The following is a 16,781-nucleotide window of genomic DNA, read 5'->3' as shown; positions in this document are numbered from 1 at the left end:
GTTATAATTCACACTATTATTGTAACTGATATCAGTATAGGAGTAAGATTCTGAAATGTAAGCAGAGTTCCAAATTACTCATACATAGATTAGCAAGCAGGTATTGAAGGGAGTAATGTGCACAGAGAGGATTAGCACAGTTCGTCCAAAAGGTAAGCTAGCAGGTTTTAACAAAGGACTTAGGTGTTAAGTTTTCCTTCACAGCGTTACCATGATGAGGGAATTACATACGAGACACAGAGTCTTTGTACTAGCCCGCTATAGAGCCGAGATCAGTAACCGCTGGTAGGAGGAGCTGAGACTGACTGACAGCGGCACAAGCGGCAGTGAAAACTGTAGCTCCGGTCACAGAAGAGGTAAGCGGCTGTCTCTAAATGAGAATTTGAATTGTAGGTGAGACAACCGGTTGAGTGCAATGTCAGAGGGCTTGATAAGATGGTAAGTGAAGTCCCACTGAGAAAGCGTGTGGCTTGTAAGCAGCTGCAGGGAAAGTGACGATTACGGCAAAACATGAAATGTGATAAAACCTTTGTGCAGCAGAGGGTATTAGGAGCTATATGAAAGTCGCTGTGTTATAATCCTCCTGAGGTAAAAGGATAAGTAGAATCCAGGTGACAAAGGAATAAAGCTTTGTAATCCACAAGGAGAGCTTGATAGAGAACTCAGTAGCAAGGATAGCAGGACTGCTACAAACAGCTACATGTGCAATAACTAAGCACCTGTCTGCAGTCAGGTGATGACTTAAATGCAGACAGGTAGAGACCATGTGATTGAAAGGTAACTGGAAAAAGCGGACTGGAATCCTTACACTAAAGGATCCTTAAAAGAAGTACTATATTCCAAAGGAATAGTAGTACGTTTGCCAAGAGTAGAGATAACCCCATCAACTTTGGGGATTTTTTTCCAAAACTACAATCTAGCTGCTGTCAAATGATACAACTTTTTAAACCTAGAAGAAGGAATAAAAGAAGTACCAGGCCTATCCCATTCCTTTGAAATCATATCAGAAGTAGCATCATGAACTGGAAAAACATCTGGAGTAACAACAGAGGTTTATAAACAGAATTTAAATGTTTACTAGTTTTAGTATCAAGAGGACTAGATTCCTCAATATCCAAATTAATCAACACTTCTTTTAACAAGGAACGTATATACTCCATCTTAAAAAGATAAGTAGATTTCTCAGTGTCAATATCTGAGGTAGGATCTTCTGAATCAGATAGATCCTCATCAGAGAAGGATAATTCAGTATGTTGTCGGTCATTTGAAATTTCATCAACTTTATGAGAAGTTTTAAAAGACCTTTTACGTTTATTAGAAGGTGGAATAGCAGACAAAGCCTTCTGAATCGCATCAGCAATAAAATCTCTTATATTCACAGGGATTTCATGTACATTAGATGTTGAAGGAACAACAGGCATTGTACTAGCACTGATGGATACATTCTCTGCATGTAAAAGTTTATCATGACAACTGTTACATACTACAGCAGGAGATACAACAGATACACTTAGCTTTGGTAGAACTGTTATCAAGCAGCAGGATTCCATCAGTTGTTTCTAAGACAGGATCAGATTGAGACATCTTGCAAATGTAAGAGAAAAAAATAACATATAAAGCAAAATTATGAATTTCCTTATATGGCAGTTTCAGGAATGGAAAAAAAATGCAAACAGCATAGCCCTCTGAGCATAACAAAAGGAAAGAGGCATATAGGAAGTGGGGTTTAAATAATTAAATTATTTGGCGCAAAATGAAATTTTTTGGCGCTAACAGCATCTGGAAATGATGCAACTCACGTCATGGCAGACGCAACCTTGTGCAAGGAAAACTGGCATCAAGTAAGATGCCGGAAATGACGAATTTGCGTCACCGAACGTACCTTCGCGCCAAAAAAATTCTCGCGCCAAGAATGACGCAATAAATATCAGCATTTTGCAACCTTGCAAGCCTAATTTTGCCCGTGAAATTTAATGAAAAAGCAGTCAATTTGAAGAAAAAGACTATACCCCAGGTAAGAAAAAATAACTTCCTAAATATTTACCCAATTTTGAAACTGATAGTCTGCAAAAAGAAATATACATAAACCTGACTCATGGCAAATATAAGTACAATATATATATTTAAAACTTTATATTAATATATAAAGTGCCAAACCATAGCTGAGGTATCTTAAGTAATAAAAACATACTTACCCAAAGGCACCCATCCACATATAGCAGATAGCCAAACCAGTACTGAAACAGTATCAGTAGAGGTAATGGTATATGAGAGTATATCGTCGATCTGAAAAGGGAGGTAGGAGATGAATCTCTACGACTGATAACAGAGAACCTTTGAAAAGATTTCCCATGAGGAAAACCATAGAATCAATAGGTAATACTCTCTTCACATCCCTCTGACAAACACTGTACTCTGAGAGGAATCGGGCTTCAAAATGCTGAGAAGCGCATATCACAGAAGAAAATCAAGTACAAACTTACTTCACCACCTCCATAAGAGGCAAAGTTTGTAAAACTGAATTGTGGGTGTGGTGAGGGGTGTATTTATAGGCATTTTGAAGTTTGGGAAACTTTGCCCCACCTGGTAGGATTGTATATCCCATACGTCACTAGCTCATGGACTCTTGCCAATTACATGAAAGAAATATCATGCGAACTAAGCACATTTTATAATAGAAGTAAAATGGAACCTTTTTACAAAATGATATGCTCTGTCTGAATCACAAAATAATTTTTTGGGTTTCATATTCCTTTAATATCAATTATAATTACTTTATTGATGTTATTTGTGACATATCGTTTGTATCATGGATAATATCATTAAATCCTGGAAAAGCACACAGTTTAAGCTCTGATTTTCCTGTATATTGTATAAATTGTACTAGCCAAGGCATACCGCAGTGTAAAAGTATGCTGATGCTGTCTTTTGACAGGCCTGGATTATTAGCATTATTTTTTTATATTTTTGATAAAATATTAAACAATTCCTTACTTGGAATCCATATAATAGTGATATTCATTTTCTCTTTCTTATCATATGAACAGTTGTCTACCAAAAACGTTGGGGAGTCCTTTTCATCTAAAAAAAGCAAATAATACAAGTTAGATTTTATTGTTAGAAAAAAATGACTTTGTCCTATGTATGTGTCTAATACCCATTTAAAAAATATAGGCTACATTCTTTATTGGTTCACGTGTGACAGGATAAATAATCTGAAATACTTCATCCTGACACTTTCTAAAAAGGAAGGATAATTTAAACCTTGTGTGTTTAATAGTTTTAAGGGACAAATTGTGAACTATTGTTTGTATTTATGTCTTATTTTACCCTTTCTCATTTTTTATTTCATTGATTAACTTTGATGGAGACCAATGAGCATTGCACACATGAAAGAAAAAGTAAAAAATATGGCATTTGAATTCATTAAAAAGAATGTCATGGTTGTCACAAATACATAGCTCCCAACCATTCCACATCCTTCAGGATTGTCATTGCTTAGGAGGTATTTTAATGCTGCCTCTGCTCTTCGGTCGCTGCCATGGGCACTGACTTGTTATTTTACAAAAACATAATTTATGTAAGAACTTACCTGATAAATTCATTTCTTTCATATTAGCAAGAGTTCATGAGCTAGTGACGTATGGGATATACATTCCTACCAGGAGGGGCAAAGTTTCCCAAACCTCAAAATGCCTATAAATACACCCCTCACCACACCCACAAATCAGTTTAACGCATAGCCAAGAAGTGGGGTGATAAGAAAAAAGTGCGAAAGCATAAAAAATAAGGAATTGGAATAATTGTGCTTTATACAAAAAAATCATAACCACCACAAAAAGGGTGGGCCTCATGGACTCTTGCTAATATGAAAGAAATGAATTTATCAGGTAAGTTCTTACATAAATTATGTTTTCTTTCATGTAATTAGCAAGAGTCCATGAGCTAGTGACGTATGGGATAATGACTACCCAAGATGTGGATCTTCCACGCAAGAGTCACTAGAGAGGGAGGGATAAAATAAAGACAGCCAATTCCGCTGAAAATAATCCACACCCAAAAGAAAGTTTAAATCTTATAATGAAAAAAACTGAAATTATAAGAAGAAGAATCAAACTGAAACAGCTGCCTGAAGTACTTTTCTACCAAAGACTGCTTCAGAAGAAGAAAACACATCAAAATGGTAGAATTTAGTAAAAGTATGCAAAGAAGACCAAGTTGCTGCTTTGCAAATCTGATCAACCGAAGCTTCATTCCTAAACGCCCAGGAAGTATAAACTGACCTAGTAGAATGAGCTGTAATCCTTTGAGGCGGAGTTTTACCCGACTCGACATAAGCATGATGAATTAAAGATTTCAACCAAGATGCCAAAGAAATGGCAGAGGCCTTCTGACCTTTCCTAGAACCGGAAAAGATAACAAATAGACTAGAAGTCTTTCGGAAATTCTTAGTAGCTTCAACATAATATTTCAAAGCTCTAACTACATCCAAAGAATGCAATGATCTCTCCTTAGAATTCTTAGGATTAGGACATAATGAAGGAACCACAATTTCTCTGCTAATGTTGTTAGAATTCCCAACCTTAGGTGAAAATTTAAAAGAAGTTCGCAACACCGCCTTATCCTGATGAAAAATCAGAAAAGGAGACTCACAAGAAAGAGCAGATAATTCAGAAACTCTTCTAGCAGAAGAGATGGCCAAAAGAAACAAAACTTTCCAAGAAAGTAATTTAATGTCCAATGAATGCATAGGTTCAAACGGAGGAGCTTGAAGAGCCCCCAGAACCAAATTCAAACTCCAAGGAGGAGAAATTGACTTAATGACAGGTTTTATACGAACCAAAGCTTATACAAAACAATGAATATCAGGAAGATTAGCAATCTTTCTGTGAAAAATAACAGAAAGAGCAGAGATTTGTCCTTTCAAGGAACTTGCAGACAAACCTTTATCCAAACCATCCTGAAGAAACTGTAAAATTCTCGGAATTCTAAAAGAATGCCAGGAAAAATGATGAGAAAGACACCAAGAAATGTAAGTCTTCCAGACTCTATAATATATCTTCCTAGATACAGATTTACGAGCCTGTAACATAGTATTAATCACAGAGTCAGAGAAACTTCTTTGACTAAGAATCAAGCGTTCAATCTCCATACCTTTAAATTTAAGGATTTGAGATCCTGATGGAAAAAAGGACCTTGCGACAGAAGGTCTGGTCTTAACGGAAGAGTCCACGGTTGGCAAGAGGCCATCCGGACAAGATCCGCATACCAAAACCTGTGAGGCCATGCTGGAGCCACCAGCAGAACAAATGAGCATTCCTTCAGAATCTTGGAGATTACTCTTGGAAGAAGAACTAGAGGCGGAAAGATATAGGCAGGATGACACTTCCAAGGAAGTGACAATGCATCCACTGCTTCCGCTTGAGGATCCCTGGATCTGGACAGATACCTGGGAAGTTTCTTGTTTAGATGAGAAGCCATCAGATCTATTTCTGGAAGTCCCCACATTTGAACAATCTGAAGAAATACCTCTGGGTGAAGAGACCATTCGCCCGGATGTAACGTTTTGCGACTGAGATAATCCGCTTCCCAATTGTCTATACCTGGGATATGAACCGCAGAAATTAGACAGGAGCTGGATTCCACCCATACAAGTATTTGAGATACTTCTTTCATAGCCAGAGGGCTGTGAGTCCCTCCTTGATGATTGATATATGCCACAGTTGTGACATTGTCTATCTGAAAACAAATGAACGATTCTCTCTTTAGAAAAGGCCATGACTGAAGAGCTCTGAAAATTGCACGGAGTTCCAAAATATTGATTGGCAATCTCACCTCCTGAGATTCCCAAACCCCTTGTGCTGTCAGAGACCCCCAAACAGCTCCCCAACCTGTCAGACTTGCATCTGTTGAAATTACAGTCCAGGTCGGAAGAACAAAAGAAGCCCCCTGAACTAAACGATGGTGATCTGTCCACCACGTCAGAGTGTCGTACAATCGGTTTTAAAGATATTAATTGAGATATCTTTGTGTAATCCCTGCACCACTGGTTCAGCATACAGAGCTGAAGAGGTCGCATGTGAAAACGAGCAAAGGGGATCGCGTCCGATGCAGCAGTCATAAGACCTAGAATTTCCATGCATAAGGCTACCGAAGGGAATGATTGCGATTGAAGGTTTCGACAAGCTGAGATCAATTTTAGACGTCTCTTGTCTGTCAGAGACAGAGTCATGGACACTGAATCTATCTGGAAACCTAAAAAAGGTTACCCGTGTCTGATGAATGAATGAACTTTTCGGTAAATTGATCCTCCAACCATGATCTTGAAGAAACAACACAAGTCAATTCGTATGAGATTCTGCTAAATGTGAAGACTGAGCAAGTACCAAGATATCGTCCAAATAAGGAAATACCACAATACCCTGTTCTCTGATTACAGACAGAAGGGCACCGAGAACCTTTGTAAAAATTCTTGGAGCTGTTGCTAAGCCAAACGGCAGAGCCACAAACTGGTAATGCTTGTCTAGGAAAGAGAATCTCAGAAACTGATAGTGATCTGGATGAATCAGAATATGCAGATATGCATCCTGTAAATCCATTGTGGACATATAATGCCCTTGCTGAACAAAAGGCAGGATAGTCCTTATAGTTACCATTTTGAATGTTGGTATCCTTACATAACGATTCAATATTTTTAGATCCAGAACTGGTCTGAAGGAATTCTCCTTCTTTGGTACAATGAAGAGATTTTAATATAACCCCAGCCCCTGTTCCAGAACTGGAACTGGCATAATTACTCCAGCCAACTCTAGATCTGAAACACATTTCAGAAATGCTAGAGCCTTCGCTGGATTTACTGGGACACGGGAAAGAAAAAATCTCTTTGCAGGAGGCCTTATCTTGAAGCCAATTCTATACCCTTCTGAAACAATGTTCTGAATCCAAAGATTGTGAATTGAATTGATCCAAATTTCTTTGAAAAATCGTAATCTGCCCCCTACCAGCTGAGCTGGAATGAGGGCCGCACCTTCATGTGGACTTGGGAGCTGGCTTTGGTTTTCTAAAAGGCTTGGATTTATTCCAGATTGGAGATGGTTTCCAAACTGATACCGCTCCTGTGGGTGAAGGATCAGGCTTGTGTTCCTTATTGTGACGAAAGGAACAAAAACGATTATTAGACCTAAATTTACCTTTAGATTTTTTATCCTGTGGTAAAAAAGTTCCTTTCCCTCCAGTAACAGTTGAGATAATAGAATCCAACTGAGAACCAAATAATTTATTACCCTGGAAAGAAAGGGAAAGCAAAGTTGACTTAGAAGACATATCAGCATTCCAAGTTTTAAGTCATAAAGCTCTTCTAGCTAAAATAGCTAGAGACATATACCTGACATCAACTCTAATGATATCAAAGATGGCATCACAAATAAAGTTATTAGCATGTTGAAGAAGATTAACAATGCTATGAGAATTATGATCTGTTACTTGTTGCGCTAAAGCTTCTAACCAAAAAGTTGAAGCTGCAGCCACATCCGCTAAAGATATAGCAGGTCTAAGAAGATTACCTGAACATAAGTAAGCTTTTCTTAGAAAGGATTCAATCTTCCTATCTAAAGGATCCTTAAAGGAAGTACTATCTGCCGTAAGAATAGTAGTACGTTTAGCAAGAGTAGAGACAGCCCCATCAACTTTAGGGATTTTGTCCCAAAATTCTAATCTGTCAGATGGCACAGGATATAATTGCTTAAAACGTTTAGAAGGAGTAAATGAATTACCCAAATTATTCCATTCCCTGGAGATTACTTCAGAAATAGCATCAGGGACAGGAAAAACTTCTGGAATAACTACAGGAGATTTAAAAACCTTATTTAAACGTTTAGATTTAGTGTCAAGAGGACCAGAATCCTCTATTTCTAATGCAATTAAAACTTCTTTAAGTAAAGAACGAATAAATTCCATTTTGAATAAATATGAAGATTTATCAGCATCAACCTCTGAGACAGAATCCTCTGAACCAGAGGAACCATTATCAGAATCAAAATGATGATGTTCATTTAAAAATTCATCTGAAAAATGAGGGGTTTTAAAAGACCTTTTACGTTTACTAGAAGGAGGAATAACAGACATAGCCTTCTTAATGGATTTAGAAACAAAATCTCTTATGTTAACAGGAACACTCTGAGTATTAGATGTTGACAGAACAGCAACAGGTAATGTAACATTACTAAAGGAAATATTATCTGCATTAACAAGTTTGTCATGACATTCATTACAAACAACAGCTGGAGGAACAGATACCACAAGTTTACAGTAGATACACTTAACTTTGGTAGATCCAGCGCCAGGCAGCGTTTTTCCAGAAGTATCTTCTGACTCAGTGTCAATCTGGGACATCTTGCAATATGTAATAGAAAAAACAACATATAAAGCAAAATTGATCAAATTCCTTAAATGACAGTTTCAGTAATGGGAAAAAATGCCAGTGAACAAGCTTCTAGCAACCAGAAGCAATAAATAATGAGACTTAAATAATGTGGAGACAATAGTGACGCCCATATTTTTTAGCGCCAAAAAAGACGCCCACATTATTTGGCGCCTAAATGCTTTTGGCGCCAAAAATGACGCCACATCCGGAACGCCAACACTTTTGGCGCAAAAAAAACGTCAAAAATGACGCAACTTCCGGCGACACGTATGACGCCGGAAACTGAAAAAAAAAATTTGCGCCAAAAAAGTCCGCGCCAAGAATGAAGCAATAAAATGAAGCATTTTCAGCCCCCGCGAGCCTAACAGCCCACAGGGAAAAAAGTCAAATTTTAAGGTAAGAAAAAAATGAATTTATTCATATGCATTATCCCAAATATGAAACTGACTGTCTGAAATAAGGAACGTTGAACATCCTGAGTCAAGGCAAATAAATGTTTGAATACATATATTTAGAACTTTATATAAAAGTGCCCAACCATAGCTTAGAGTGTCACAGAAAATAAGACTTACTTACCCCAGGACACTCATCTACATGTAGTAGAAAGCCAAACCAGTACTGAAACGAGAATCAGTAGAGGTAATGGTATATATAAGAGTATATCGTCGATCTGAAAAGGGAGGTAAGAGATGAATCTCTATGACCGATAACAGAGAACCTATGAAATAGACTCCGTAGAAGGAGATCATTGAATTCAAATAGGCAATACTCTCCTCACATCCCTCTGACATTCACTGCACGCTGAGAGGAAAACCGGGCTCCAACCTGCTGCGGAGCGCATATCAACGTAGAATCTAGCACAAACTTACTTCACCACCTCCATAGGAGGCAAAGTTTGTAAAACTGATTTGTGGGTGTGGTGAGGGGTGTATTTATAGGCATTTTGAGGTTTGGGAAACTTTGCCCCTCCTGGTAGGAATGTATATCCCATACGTCACTAGCTCATGGACTCTTGCTAATTACATGAAAGAAACCTGATATTCATGGAACATAAAACCTTGTTCGTATTTTCCCTGGAGACGAATGGAAAACTGCCTTCAATACCAAAACAGGATACTATGAATACTTAGTAATGCCCTTTGGCCTTTGTAATGCCCCTATTGTCTTTCAGGTGTTTTTCAACTATGTCTTTTGTTACCTACTTAATCGCACTGCCATTGTATGTTTAGATGACATCCTCATTTTCTCCAAGACCCTGGATGAACATCATTAGCAGGTAAAACAAGTGCTCCTTCACCTCAGAGACAATTCACTGGTAGCTAAGCTAGAGAAATGTGAATTTGATCAAGTCCAGATCCAGTTTCTTGACTATGTTATATATAAGTAGGGTTTTGCCATGGATCCTTCCAAGTTAACGGCAGTCTTAGAATGGCCTCAACCCACTACGTTAAAGGAATTACAGAGATTCCTGGGCTTTGCAAATTACTATTGCAAGTTTATAAAAAAAACTTCACCAGAATCTTGCTCATTGACTTGACAAAACGAAACAAGAACTGCAAGAATTGGCCTTCAGCTGCTGTAGACGCTTTCTTTCTTTTAGAAAAGGCCTTTTGTACTGCTCCTGTAGTTCGCCACCCTGATCCTGATCTGCAGTTCACCCTAGAGGTAAATGCTTCTGAGAAAGGAGCTGGTGCGGTCTTGTCCCAAAGAGACCCTTGCACATCCAAAATGCACCCAGTAGCCTTCTTCTCCAAACAATTTTCCCCTGCAGAGAGGAACTACGATGTGGGAAATCGCGAACAATCAAGCTATTAAGATGGCCCTTACTGAATATTGTCATTGGCTAGAGGGTACTACCAACCCCATTCAGATTCTTTAGAAACACTTCCCTTCTTCAGAGCACTTCAGTATCGGCACTGTGATGCAACAGGAAGTGGCTCCAGACGCAGGAGTCCTGCACTCACCTCAGCAGTGTAAACAGTCCAACAACAAAAGAACATCCCTACTCAAGCACAATCCTAGGCATAAGCAAAACTGTTTTATTTTTCCACAGAAAAAAGCATGAGAACCGACATTTAGAATAAAAACATGTGCTCAAGGGCACAAAGCATGTATGGATAAACATATGCATTTCGTGCTTGCCTAGCTGCTTGTTAACCACTTTCATTTCATTCAATTATGTTCCAAATTTGTTCAGCTTCCACATAGTTTTCCTTTCAGTATATAACTATTAGGGCTTAAAAAGGCCTTCAATAAGATAAGGCACTTTGGAAAAAGACCTGAAGATATAATTATAAAGAAATGCTTTTAGCACCACATTTACTGGACTCTTTGGTCATTTATTTAAATTGGTAATATATTGTTCTCGAATTATAGACTTTACTGAAGTTTCTTGGTAGTCGGTACCTCAATGTAAAGGTGAGATCATGTTTGAAATTCATTAAGCCTCACATCCCCTATCTTTACAGGTGTATCCTTAGTGGGTGTTTCCTGCCATTGACATTTATAGTTGCCTTAAGTACCCAGTACATGAAATCTCCCACATGAAATTTGTTTTTTTTGCTAGGCAGTTAAAACAATTATAACAGCGACAACTTCAATAATGCTTTTTAAAAGTTTTTAAGTGTAGACTATTCACATGTCTGTTTTGTAATAGAAAAGTAGTGACAGTGGATAGAATGAGAGGTGCCTTGAAAACCCCACAAACAAAATAAGGGACTGACAATGGGTGGGAGGAACATTGTTTTTCATCTAAACCTAGGTCAAGCATGTTAAATTTAGAAATACTCTATTGCCCCATGAAGTATTTTGTCGGTTGGTTGTGTTTTGGTATTTAAATGGCATGACACCTATAGATTACCTACATTATATCACAAAAAGCCATTTTAAGATATTTTTTGTAGATTGATGATTTTACCTATAGATTACCTACATTATATCAAAAATAGCTTTAAAAAAAGTTAATCTGTTTTATTTCTAATACTGCCACCTATAGATTGCTGAGCAATTAAACATATATCGTCACCAATAGATTAATTATTTAATGTAATCGAACTTCTAAGGCAATATCATACAGTAATAATAAACGAAGCTGGTTCACAAGGATTCTCAACATAGAACAGTAAACTGAAATATACAATATTCAAAGATCAACACAAAAAGAGAAATGAACAAGCAAGTAAAAAGTATAAGAATGTACCGTGAAAGCCAAAAAAGGAGGATGCATTGTTTTCTACTAAATAATTGGTAAGTAAGAATATACTATTAACACGATATTCACACCCAGTGGTTGTCAACAACAGTAAATCCAAGGAGTGGAGAACCTATAGTGTCTGTTATGACCAGATAAAGAAGATGCATTTCAAAGAAGTAAACCAACTTTATAGTCAAACAATAAGAAAGGTCAAGAGAGAGAGCAAGTGGCACCTCACATGGCAAAACCTTTTGTGGCTATGATTGTAGGAATTTGTTTTGATTAAAGGGACTCAAGTCAAAATTAAACTTTCATGATCAGATAGAGCAGGCAATTTTAAACAACTTTTAAACAACTTTCCAATGTACTTCCATTCACAGATGTGCACAATATTTTTATATTTAGAGTCACCAGTACTTACTGAGTATGTGCAAGAATTCACAGAAAATAAGTAAATACATTTGTGATTGGATGATGGCTGTCACATGATACAGGGGGAGTGGAAATAGACACAACTTTAAAATTTGTCAGAAAAAAATCTACTCGTTTGAAGTTCAGACTAAGAGGCCCATTTATCAAGCTCTGAATGGAGATTGAGGGCCCGTGTCTAAAGGCCGCTGCTTCATAACCCTGTCTGCCTGCTCTGATGAGGCGGACAGAGATCGCCACAAGTATGATCGGGTTGATTGACACCCCCCTGCTGGCGGCCGATTGGCCGCGAGTCTGCAGGGGGAGGCATTGCACCAGCAGCTCACAAGAGCTGCTGGTGCAATGCTGAATATGAAGAGCGTATTGCTCTCTTCATTCAGCGAGGTCTGTCGGATCTGATCCGCACTGTCGGATCAGGTCCGACAGACCTTTGATAAATAGGTCTCCAAGTGCTATATGGAAATCTACTGTATTTAATTGTCCTTTAAGCAACTCCTCCCAGTAGAATAGGAATTTATGTAAAGATTCGTTAATGAAAGACAGATCTTAAATTTGTTTTCACAAAACGAATACACCACAAAATTTAAAGAAAACGAATAAAATACTGACAAAATGCATTAGTATTCATTTGTTTCCTTTAAGTTACTTTAGGGGTTTAATTTCTTTCATGGTGGTGAGTGTCCACGATAATTCCTGGGAATTATCCTTCCCTACCTCTAGGAGTAAGCAAAGATTCCCAAACCCCAAGAGCTCTATAAAAATCTCCCACCTCAGAGGTACCTCAGTCTAATGTATAGCCAAGCAAAATGAAGCACGAAAAAGCAATAAGAGTAATAAAAGGAGCATGGGAAAAATATGTGCTTTAGAAAAAAACCACCAAAAACATAGGGTGAGGTCTCATGGACTCTCACCTCCATGATATAAATTAATTTATCAGGTAAGCATACCTTTTCTTTCATACAGGTGGTGGGTATTAGCTCCATTACTCCTTGTAGCTAATACCCAAGCTGTGGAGTCCACGAGTAATGAGACATAAAGGGTGGGAAACATCCCTTTTCACTGAAAACAAAATCCACAACCCCACAAAAAAACAAAAAGGGGAATTTTCCTGTTTTTGTTTTCTTTTTTAATGCAATAAAAATTTAAATAATCAAGCAAAAATAAATCAAGCTGAGACAACTGGCTGACGTACTTTCCTACTAAAGGCTGCCCCAGAAGAAGCAAAAACATAAAAATGGTAGAATCTAGTAAAAGTATGCAAAGAAGACCAGGTAGCTGCTTTGCAAATTTGGTTAAGACTAATATCAGCTCACATTTGTGTGTGCTTGCGTTACAAGTGTAGTGCAAATATCGCACTCGCAAATGCACAATTTTGTGCTCCACTGTCTCAACTTTAGGGAAGAAATAAAACTTTGTTTTTAAGACTGATTTATCCTGATGAAAGATAAGATAAAGAGGGTCACAAAAAAGAGCAGACAATTTGAAAACTCTTCTAGCAGAAGAGATAGCCAAAAAGGAACAGAACCTTCCAGGAAAGAAGCTTAATATTTACTTTATGCATAGAGGCCAATTTATCAAGAAACTGCTGTTTCTGCAGGCTCGCCAGAAACAGCAGTTATGAAGCAGCGGTCTAAGGACCGCTGCTCCACAACCCTGTCCGCCTGCTCTGAGCAGGCAGACAAAGATCGCCACAATTCAACCCGATCAAGTACGATCGGGTTGATTGACACCACTCTGCTGGCGGCCGATTGGCCGCAAATCTGCAGGGAATATGGAGAGCATATTGCTCTCTGCATTTAGCGAGGTCTGTCGGACCAGATCCGCACTGTCGGATCAGGTCCAATAGACCTTTAGATAAATAGGCCTCATAGGCTCGAAAGTAGGTGCCTGCAAAACCTTTAACACCAAGTTAAGGCTCCAGGGAAGAGAAATTGGCTTAATCACATGCTTAATCACAGGAAAATTAGCAATCTTCTTATGAAACAAAACAGAAAGAGCAGAAATCTGACATTTCAAAGAGCTGGCAGATAGGCCTTTATCCAAACCATCCTGTAAGAACTTCAAAATTCTAAAAATTAAAAAAATAATGGCAGGAAAAGCCATGATCTATACACCAAACAATAAAAGCCTTCTAGACCTTATAATAAATCCTTCTAGTAACAGGTTTACAAGCCTGGATTAAAGTTTCAAGAAACTGAGAAACACCTGTGTTTAAGAACTAACCATTCAATCTCCATGCCTTCAAGCCAGTGGAGGCTCCTCCATTTGTGCACATGAGCACGTGCCCCCCTCAGCATCCCAGAAGAAAAGAAAAAAAACAGAAAAAAAAATATAATTATATTTTTTTTTACCCCCAGAAAAAAATACAATATAAACTTATTTTATTTTTTTTATTTCATTTATTTAATGATCTGATCATGATCATGTAGTAAAAGTTACAGTATAAATAATATTATACAATATACAGTATTAGCCTGTGTAGCCTCAGCCTGCCTGGTCCCTGTACTAAATTTGTCTATCTAAGCCCTAACCGCACGTGCGATAGGCTAAGCTATGGCACTGTGCTTTGCGCATTCTAAAATCGCCTGCTGCGCAGCTCCCAGCCTCCCCATCCCCATAGTAAGCTGTTCGCACACTTCAGCCTGTGCGAGGGGTGGGAGGTGTTAGAGAGAGACAGGCAGCAGGCCAGCAGCAGCCAGTGACAGAGAAGAGCGTCATCACTCACAGTCACGTGATGACGCTCGACAAGCTCCTCCCAGCTCAACGGCGCGAAATCTCATTGTGGAGATAGTCGTTGAGCTGAGAGGAGCTCAAACACTGTGTGTGTGTCTACAGTATGGGGGGTGGGGCTACACAGTGTTTTCATGCTCCAGTGTAGTAGCCGGTAGCAACCCAGACTGAATCCCTGCAATGAAGGATCAGGAACTAAGTGAGTAGGCTCTGTTTACCTACGGCATGTCAGGCTACTTTTGCACAGGTGCTTCAGTTGATAGCAATTACTGAGGGCGAGGCATGGATGCGGTCTGAGACTTCACTGCACAGTGCAATGGCAGCCACAACTGGGTGTTTTAACCTTGCAAAAAAAGTGCAGCGTGGTGCCTTGTAAATGATCACTGAGGGGGGAGGAGGGGAATGTCTGTGTGTATGTCACTAAACAAATTATTATTGCCTTGAAGCAAAACAGCCGTGTTAGCTTTAAAGTTGTCCACAGTAGAATGTATTTTTATTTATCTTCAATTGTATGGACATTCTTAAACGGATTAAAAGGAAATGGTGTGTGCAGCTCGTAAGAGAGGAAGGAGGGGGAGTGTTTTTAGTGTGATGATGAAATACATATATGTTTACATTTAAACATATATGTATTTCATAATCACACTAAAAACACTCCCCCTCCTTCCTCTCTTACGAGCTGCACACACCATTTCCTTTTAATCCGTTTAAGAATGTCCATACAATTGAAGATAAATAAAAATACATTCTACTGTGGACAACTTTAAAGCTAACACGGCTGTTTTGCTTTAAGGCAATAATAATTTGTTTAGTGACATACACACAGACATTCCCCTCCTCCCCCCTCAGTGATCATTTACAAGGCACCACGCTGCAGAACGTCTATTTTTCCCATTTGGTCACTTCCTGGTCACTGCTGATAGATACACACATCTCATAAAGTTTGCCAGAAGCGCAAAATCTGTCACTGATGAAAATGTCTGTTGCTGATCTGACAATATATGACTGGTCAGTCCAAAATCTTACTGAGGGCAGTGAGTTAAATAGAGGTAGAGTGACGGTGTGGGAGAGAGCTGCAGCAGGAGCCACTACGGCTGGGTTATCAGGACCTTTCCCAGGGGTTACAATTTGCATATGCTCATTATGACAGGCAGTGTTTAGCATACACAGAACAGTGGACGGAGCTTCTGTTGTGCTTGCCTGCATACCAGGAATACCAGTCCAACTTTGACTGGTATTCCTGGTATGCAAGCAAGCAAAATAAACGCTCCGTTCACTGTGAGATTGCTGAATAATACTGCCTGTCAATGCTGCTAGTAATATATGTCTAATGTGATCATATACTGCTAGTAATGTATGTCTAATGTGATCATATACTGCTAGTAATGTATGTTTAATGTGATCATGTACTGCTAGTAATGTATGTCTAATGTGTTCATGTCTAATGTGATCATGTACTGCTAGTAATGTATGTCTAATGTGATCATGTACTGCTAGTAATGTATGTCTAATGTGTTCATGTCTAATGTGATCATGTACTGCTAGTAATGTATGTCTAATGTGATCATGTACTGCTAGTAATGTATGTCTAATGTGATCATGTACTGCTAGTAATGTATGTCTAATGTGATCATATACTGCTAGTATATATACAGGGCTGATGTATCTGCTGCTACTGTATACAGGGCTGGTGTCACTGTTGCTCTTGTATACAGGGCTGGTGTCACTGCTGTTACTGTATACAGGGCTGGTGTCACTGCTGTTACTGTATACAGGGCTGGTGTCACTGCTGTTACTGTATACAGGGCTGGTGTCACTGCTGTTACTGTATACAGGGCTGGTGTCTCTGCTGTTAATGTATACATTGCTGGTGTCACTGCTATTACTGTATACAGCGCTGGTGTCACTGCTGTTACTATATACAGGGCTGATGTCACTGCTGTTACTGTATACAGGGCTAGTGTCACTGTTGCTCTTGTATACAGGGCATATGTATCTGCTGTTACT

The 16,781-nt window shown here is 38.7% G+C and overlaps 1 protein-coding gene across 1 annotated transcript in view; it reads right to left on the bottom strand.

Moving 5' to 3' along the window:
* LOC128659563 (lymphocyte antigen 96) overlaps positions 1-16,781 on the bottom strand; it is a 168,574-nt gene that overhangs the window by 91,312 nt on the left and 60,481 nt on the right. Inside the window, exon 2 of the mRNA XM_053713159.1 lies at positions 2,995-3,081. Coding sequence (XP_053569134.1) covers positions 2,995-3,081 — 87 coding nt within the window. The remainder of the gene's footprint in view (positions 1-2,994; positions 3,082-16,781) is intronic.

Source organism: Bombina bombina, chromosome 5 (genome assembly GCF_027579735.1).
Source record: "Bombina bombina isolate aBomBom1 chromosome 5, aBomBom1.pri, whole genome shotgun sequence".
NCBI classification, from domain to species: Eukaryota; Metazoa; Chordata; class Amphibia; order Anura; family Bombinatoridae; genus Bombina; species Bombina bombina.
Note: the sequence above shows the minus strand (reverse complement) of the source record. Positions and strands in the feature narration are given on the sequence as shown.